The sequence below is a fragment of the Arachis ipaensis genome, chromosome B10 (genome assembly GCF_059453495.1).
Source record: "Arachis ipaensis isolate K30076 ecotype BB chromosome B10, ASM5945349v1, whole genome shotgun sequence".
NCBI lineage: Eukaryota > Viridiplantae > Streptophyta > Magnoliopsida > Fabales > Fabaceae > Arachis > Arachis ipaensis.
The window spans coordinates 143,363,860-143,372,080 of NC_142435.1; the positions used below are offsets into that span (position 1 = coordinate 143,363,860).

The 8,221-nt window shown below is 42.1% G+C and overlaps 1 protein-coding gene across 1 annotated transcript; it reads left to right on the top strand.

Moving 5' to 3' along the window:
- Positions 1 to 6,950: 6,950 nt before the first annotated feature.
- Positions 6,951 to 7,988, top strand: LOC148581985 (uncharacterized). Its single transcript, XM_088494808.1, has 2 exons — positions 6,951 to 7,499; positions 7,656 to 7,988. The coding sequence occupies exons 1-2, from the start codon at positions 6,951 to 6,953 to the stop codon at positions 7,986 to 7,988; spliced, it is 882 nt and encodes a 293-aa protein (XP_088350934.1).
- The last annotated feature ends 233 nt before the right edge of the window (positions 7,989 to 8,221 follow it).

The window sequence follows — 8,221 nt, forward strand, 5'->3', positions numbered from 1 at the left end:
TTGTGATTTTTGGTCCCCTTTTTGTTGACTATTTATGTTTATAATACTGTTAAGAACTTTGTTTAAGCTCTGTATGGCGTTTTGCATTTTGCAAGCAAATAGATAGAAAAGTAAAATTTGACATGGATATTTGTTATTAATGTTTTCTTGTCTTGAATGTTTGATATGGGACAGTTCGGTGCTTGCGAAGATAGTCGCAAAATGAGAAACTAAGTAAATGATGAGCTTGGAGGGGTAGTCCAGGATGAGACCGCTGATGCAATTGTTGTGTTGTTTGATTTGTATTTGGCTTTATTTTGAGTTTTTCGTGAAACTCTGTGAGCGAAATGTATGAAAGCTTGTTTCAGCTGATGCTGTATGCAGCTTTCTTTTCATTGTCTATTGTGAATGCGACGTTTGCTTGCTGGTTTGTTGTTGAGTGTGTGTTCGAATAGGATGCATAAAATAGAATGTATAATTTTGATAACTTGGAATGATAATTCATATGTTTGAGTGACATTTGACATGTTTGAAGTGGCCGGCCTCATTAAAACCTCCCCAAGTAAAACCCTCCTTAGGGATAAAATCTTGGTGGTAGGAAAAAGAGTACCGTCCGAACTTCAAACCTTTAATAAGCAACTAAGTATGATACAGCCGTAATGAAGAAATGTCCATGTATTTGGTAAGTCAACAACTTCTAAGTTTTGCAGCGAGTATGCTCCTCGGCCATGTACTTTGGTAATTCGGAAAGGGCCCTCCTAGTTAGTAGCGAGCTTTCCCTATTCTAGTGGTTTCCGAACATCCTCTAAACATCTAAGGACTAGGTCTCCTTATTGTAGTGTCCGTGGTCTGACCCTTTTCTTATGCTTGTTCCGTATTATTTGTTGCATTGCTTCGCTTCTAATCCTTGCTTCGTCTCTTACTTCTTCCAGCGTGTTCAATTCGGCCTTCCTTGTTTGGCTATTCACGCTGTCTTCAAAGTGGTTTGTCCTTACTGATCCCTGAGAGATTTATACTGGGATCATAGCATCGGATCTGAAGACCAACGTGAAAGGTGTTTCGTTGGTCGAACTTTGTGGGGTAGTGTTGTATCCCCAAAGTATCTCGGGTACCAGTTTGGCCCATTCTCCCTTTGCCAATGTTACCTTTTTCTTAAGCGCCTGCAAAATGACCTTGTTAGTTGCTTCGGCGAGCCCATTAGTTTGTGGGTGCTCAACCGAGGAAAAATGGTGTTTTATGTTCAAATTGGATAAGAAAGAGGCTATTTTCCCATCTGTGAACTGCTTACCATTATCAGTAACAATGTCTATAGGTAATCCATATCGACATATAATAAATTTCCGAATGAAGTGTTTTACCTTGTTTGCCGTAATTCTGGCAAGGGATTGAGTTTCTATCCATTTTGTAAAGTAGTCTACTGCTACTAAAAGAAATTTTACCTGACCCTTCGAGATTGGGAAAGGACCAAGTATATCCATCTCCCATCTATGAAATGGCCATCCGACCTCTGTTGTGTGTAACATCTCGGCCGGGTTATGCATGATGGGGTGAACTTTTGGCAGTTGTCACATTTGCGTACTTTCTCCAAGCAGTCTTTTTTTAACGACGGCCAGTAGTACCCAGCTCTCAGTATCTTTGCTGTGAGACTTTGGCCTCCCACATGTGTGCCATAGATCCCCTCGTGAGCTTCGGCCATGGCCAGGTCGGCTTCTTCTTCTCCTAAGCATTTGAGTAGAGGTCGTGAAAATCCTCTACGATATAGGTTGTCACTGATGATGGTGAAGGAACTGGCCTTTCTTCTGAAGAGTTTCTAGTTTGACTCTTCCTGTGGTACCTCTCCGATCTTCAAGAAGGTGAAGTATGGGTCCTCTAGTCTTTTGCTTATGACAAGCTTAAAACAAGGTTGTTGCAAGTACTAGGATATTTTAGTGTTATTTATGACAGCTTAGTCTTATCTTCTAGTTTCCTTTTTGTAGCTAATTTAGACAAAATATCTGCCCTATGATTCTTGTTTCTGTTAATATGTGTTATTTGAAAATTCTGGAATTGTGTGATTAGCTGTTTTACCTGTGTATGATATTGTTCTAAGGAAGGCTCGCGTACCTGGAAGACGTCATTTACCTGTTGGACCACCAGCAGAGAGTCGCAATAGACCTTGATATTTTGTATTCCGCATTCTTTTGCCAAATGTAACCCCGCCAAAAGTGCTTCATATTCGGACTGGCTGTTGCTGACAGAGAACATGTACTTTATTGATTGCTCGGTTGTCAGTCCATTGTTGTCACGGAGTATGATCCCAGCTCCTTTGTCGTCTTCATTAGAAGCTCCGTCCACGTACAATTCCCATTCTGGGTAAATGTCTGTGGTGGTGGTGAACTCTACTACAAAGTCAGCCAGTGGCTGGGATTTTAAAGGGCCCCGAACTTGGTATTCTATGTCATGTTCGAATGATTCGATGGACCATTTAGTCAATCTTCCTACAAGGTTGGGCCTTGTTAGCACTTATCGCAGTGGTTGATTTGTTCGTACTATGATCTTGTGGCTCTGAAAATAGTGCCTTAGGCGTCTCGCCGTGATTACTAGGGCATAGGCCAGCTTTTCGATGGTTGGGTATCGCGTTTCTGCGCTCTGCAGGATCTTGTTGATAAAGTATATTGGGCTTTGTTGTCAAACTATTTCTGTTACAAGCACAGAAGAGATTGAATTAACAGATACTGAAAGATACAAATATAACAAGTTACTAGGTTTTGGTTTTGCCAGTATGGGAGGTGATGATAGTATCTGTTTAAACTCGGTAAATGCGTTTTCGCATTTCTCTGTCCATTCGAACTTCTTTGATTTTCGTAGTGTGTTGAAGAAGTGGTCCAATCTTATTGCCATTGTTGGTAGGAATCTTAACAGGGCGGCTAGCCTTCCTGTGAGTTGTTGCACCTCTTTGATTGTTGATGGTGACTTCATGTTCAAGATTGCCTTGCACTTGTCGGGGTTTGCCTCTATTCCTCTTTGAGTGAGCATAAACCCTAAGAATTTTCCTCCCTGTACTCCAAACGCGCAGTTTTCTGGATTAAGCCACATATTGTATTTTCTTAATTGATCGAATACTTCTTTTAGGTCGGTCAGGTGTTCTTTTTCAGTGTTTGATTTGACGACCATGTCGTCCACATACACCATGTTTTTCCCAATCTGCGTTTGGAATACTTTGTCCATTAAACGCTGGTAGGTAGCACCTGCGTTTTTGAGGCCAAACGGCATGACCTTGTAACAAAAGTTTCCCTAATCGGTTATGAAGGTTGTCTTCTCTTCGTCGGCTGAGTGCATGAGTATCTGATTGTAGCTTGAATTTGCATCCATGAAGCTTAGTATTTGATAGCCGGAAGTGTTGTCAACGAGTTTGTCAATGCATGGCAAGGGATACGAGTCTTTTGGGTAAGCTCGGTTCAAGTTGGTGAAGTCCACGCACATCCGCCATTTTCCCGAGCTCTTTTTGACCATCACTACGTTTTCCAACCATGATGTGAATTGTATTTCCCGGATGAACCCTGCACTCATCAATTTTTGTGTTTCTCTTGTTTCCGCTTCGGTTCTTTCCTTTCCGAGTTGTCTTCCCTTCTGTTTTACTGGTTGAGCTTTGGGGTCTAGGGCCAGCCTGTGGCATATGACCTCCGAGTGAATCCCCGGCATATTGGCCGGGGTCCATGCGAATAGATTGGCATTGGCTCATAGCAAGTCTATTACCTACTATGTGTATCCTGCAGGCAAAGTAGAGCCGATGTTAGTGTATTGGTTCTTATCTTCTGTCAAGCTTACCTTGTTTAAATCATCTGCTGGTGTGGGCCTTTGTTCATGATTGATCCGAGGATCCAGCTCAGCAAGGTCTGGTATATCACTGGCGTTGTAAACCGAGTTTATCCTTGTTGTTGGTGTCTGTTGCACTTTGAGACCTGCGTTGTAGCATTGTCTCGCTTCTTTCCTGTCTGAATGTATTGTTGCTATGGCACCTTTCTCTGAACAGAACTTAACACACAAGTGAATAGTGGAGACTATAGCTCCAAAAGCATTTAAAGATGGCCTCCCTAAAATGATATTATAAGGACTAAAACAGTCAACAATTAAATATTGGATGTCCAAAGTTTTTGAGTGAGGGTGTTCCCCTAAGGTCATCCTCACCCAAACATAACCTGTTACGGGGACTCTCTCCCCTGAGAATCCGACTAGTTCGCCAGAGGATGGTTGTAACACTTTTTCGTTCAACTGTATCTTCTTAAAGGTTGATAGGAACATGACGTCGGCACTGCTTCCCTGGTCTAGTAGGACTTTCCGAATTAGGAGGTCTCCGGTCGTTACCGAGATGACGACAAGGTCGTCGAGGTTAGGGGTCTTGGTCTCAAAGTCCTTGCTTGTGAATGTTATGTTAAGGATTCTGGGTGTAGGTACATCAAATGGCGTCTCATATTGCATTGTTAACATAGTTCTGTAGTTTCTTTTTCTGGCCGAGCTTGTTTCTCCACCGCACGTGAACCCTCCAAAAATATAATTGATGACTTTCTTTGATGGTTGACTATTCTGCCATTGACTCTCTCATTCCTTCATGTTTCACGTAGCTCCTCTATTTCGATTTGTCCAGTTACTTTATCTCAGAACTCCTCCAATGTCTTCGGTTTTGCCACGGCGATAGCTTCTTGGAATTTTCCAGGTCGGAGGCCACTCTTGATAGCGTGCAACTGTACTTCTGGATTAAGGTCAGGAATTTTCATGGCTGCTGTTGTGAAGCGTGTCATATAGTCTTTTAGGCTTTCGTGCTGTCCTTGCTTAATTGTGCTGAGGTAGTCCGAGTCTCGCACATAGATTTACGATGCTGCAAAATGATTTATGAACACCTTGGCAAACTCGTAGCACTTATTTATGCTTGGAGAGGCACGTTGTCATATCCAAGATTCTCGGCCCCGTATCTGTAGTAGAGCTCGAATAATTACTTTTGAGCTAAACGGCCAGATCTTTGACCTGGTATTAGGTGCTTGTTTGTTGGACGTGGTCAGTTAGAGGTATAACGTTGGGTAGATTTAGTAGGGACGGATCAATGAACAGGTAGATTTGTTGGACGAGTGCAGATTAATACATGCATGTTCGAGGTCATTCATGAACGGGTACACATTACTGTAGGCACGGTTGGATTCAATGTGTTCGTAAAGGAAGCAAAAACTGAAGTTGATGGCTTACTGCCTTGTGTGATGAAGGATGTATTGGGAGGCACTGATGTGCTCTCTATGGGAGGAAAATGTGCTATGGGAGATCATGGAAATTACAAGGGTGATAATAGCAGTAATACGCGACTGTCGGAATGAGTTGCAATAGTAGATTTAATGGCGATGACGGTTAGGGAGGATGATTAACCACAGGGTAAAGTTGTAATTCAACATGAGGATTTGTATGAGTGGAGAAACGATTTTTTAAATTTGAAAATAGCAAGAACAACAATTAGGTCAATCAATTCTGGTGTGTTGAGGGCTAATCAATTGGGTGTTGCAGCAAGTAATGAGGATGCTAATTCGGATAGAACTGAATTCTGGAATTATGGTAGGATCGGTAGCTGAGGTGGAAATTAATAGCAATAGTAGGAGGGGCAGACAATGGGCTGTTGACGCAAAGTCTCTGCGGGCAACCGGAGCTTTGGTAAAAGACAAATTGAGAGTAGGTTTTGCAGCTGAGTACGATGCTTATGATGCTATTGAAGGAAGGCATATGGGAGAAGGGTGTCATGTAGGAGTCCGGGTAAGGAATAATGGGGATGAACATTCGAAGGAAAGTTGTCTAGATTGTTGTTAAGAAAACATTGAATTGGCTAATGAGATAAAAGATTATGGCCAAGAGATAGATGCGACACAATGACGGCTTCATATGGTGGAGGGAGGGACTGGTGAGACTGGGAGGGTTGTAGAGGACTTGGAAGATGTAAGAATATATGAAGGCAGCGAAGCTGAGACTGAATCCTCTGAAACCAAATGGGATGATGAAATGCAGGAAAACAGGAAGGCAAGGGAGTTGGCAGTGGAATCTGGAGCAGTTTAGTATAATGAGGAAGATGATATTATGGCTATACTCCAAGCACAAATGAGGCAATTGCGCAGAAGAAAAAGCAAGCTAAATAGAAGGAAAAGGCAAGAAGAAGTCGGCTGAAAAATCGCAAAAAAGTGTGTACAATTGGTTTAAAATAATTTTTAGTTCTTGGAATGTTAGGGGTTTGGGAGGAGTTGGAAAATTGAGTATGGTAAAGAGTTTTAGGAGAAAATTTTAGTTGAATATGTTAGGTTTAATAGAGACAAAGAAAGAGATAGTAACCAAATATGATGTAGTGCAACTGTGGGGAAATAATGTGGTAGGATGCATGAGAGTACGTGGGGTTGGCAGGTGCTTCTAATGGGCTGTTGTTGATGTGGGATAAAACGATTTTTCAGAGGAGCAACTGTTATGAAGGGGAGAGATGGTTGTGTGTGGATGGCGTGGTGCTAAAAAATAATTTTAAGTGTGCTTTCAATTTAGTGTATGGTGTGCACCAAAGGAAAGAGAAGCTTGTCGTGTGGGACGGGCTAAGCTTTTTATCTGGGCTTTGTCAAGTACCTTTTTATTATTTGGGGGACTTTAACGAGGTTGTTCAAGTGGAAGAGAGGAAAGGAGCTACCACTTTGACAGTGACTGCAGCTGAGTTTAAATCTTGGATTTAAGATATGGAGCTTTTGGACCTTGCACTTGCTGATCGTATGTTCACATGGTTCAAGAGTCAGTTGTGTAGCCGCATTGATAGAGCTCTGGTTAGTTTGGAAGGGTTAGAAGAGTTTCTTGAAACAAGGCTTAGAGGAGGTCCGAGAGGTTTATCAAACCACTGTTCATTGATTGTGGATTTCACAAGATTGTGAGGGGGGTCGAGACCTTTTTGGAGTCTAGATGCTTGGTTTACTCATGAGGGTTTCTTGAGGATGGTAAAGGAGGAGTGGAGGAATTTGGGTGACCTACAATTCATTGACAAGATGAAGGCTTTGACAGTCTCGCTGAGTAAATGGCATAAGGAGAATTTTAGGGACATGGATATGAAAATTATGAAGTTTGAAGAAGAGATAAAGAAAGTAGATGATATGGTTAGCAATGGAGTTGTTGATGGAACTGTGGAAGCAAGAAGGAGGGCGCCGGTGAGCTCTTGTAAGAAATGGTATATCAGAAAAGAGTTACATTGGAAGCAGATGTCGCGATCCAGGCATGCCAAGGAGATGGATAAGAACACCCGCTATTTTCATAATCTAGCCTCAGCTCGAAGGAGGAACAATCGGATTGAGTCCTTACTGATTCATGGGAGGATAGTGAGAAATCAAGCAAGGATTAAGGTTGCTATCAGATACTTTTATAAGAATTTATATCATCAGGATACCTCGCCGGTGATAGGGTTCTGTGATGTGTTGGTTAATCGGATAACTGAGGAGGAGGCAGCAGAGTTGGAATGGATGCCGTCTAATGAGAAAATTAAGGATGCAGTTTAGGATTATGAGTCAACTAAGGCACCAGGTAGTGATGGGTATAATATGAATTTTATTAAGAAGTGTTGGGAGGATGTTGGTGGGGAGTTCACTGCAGCCATGATGGAATTCTTTCAGTTAGCTGTTTTACCTAGGGATGCGAATGTTACTTAGGTGGCTTTGGCACCAAAGTTTGTCGAAGCTAAAGAAATCAAGGACCTTAGGCCGATTAGTATGGTGGGTTGTGTTTATAAGGTTATATCAAAGATCCTAATTCGGAGGATACGGAAGATAATGCCAGGGTTGGTAGGAGAAACACAGAGTGCTTTTGTGCAGGGTAGGAAGATACATGATGGGGCTTTGATTGCATGTGAAACTGTGCAGTGGCTGAAGTTGAGGAAAAAGAACTCGACAATTATTAAACTAGACTTTCAAAAGGCTTATGATCGAGTCAAGTGGAGTTTTGTGGATATTGTTTTGCAAAAGATGGGATTTGGTCGTAGATGAAGGGAGTGGATAAAGGAGTGTGTGTGTTCTGCGTCTATGTCAGTCCTAATGAATGGCTCTCCCTCTAAGCCCTTCAGAATGGAAAGGGGTCTACAAAGGGGATCCTCTTTCTTCCTTTCTATTTGTGCTTGTTGTGGATGGATGATTAGAGAGGCGGTGCGGAATGGACGCATTACTCTGTTGTTGGTTGGAAGGGATAACATTGAGTTGTCATATTTGCAGTTTGCGGATGA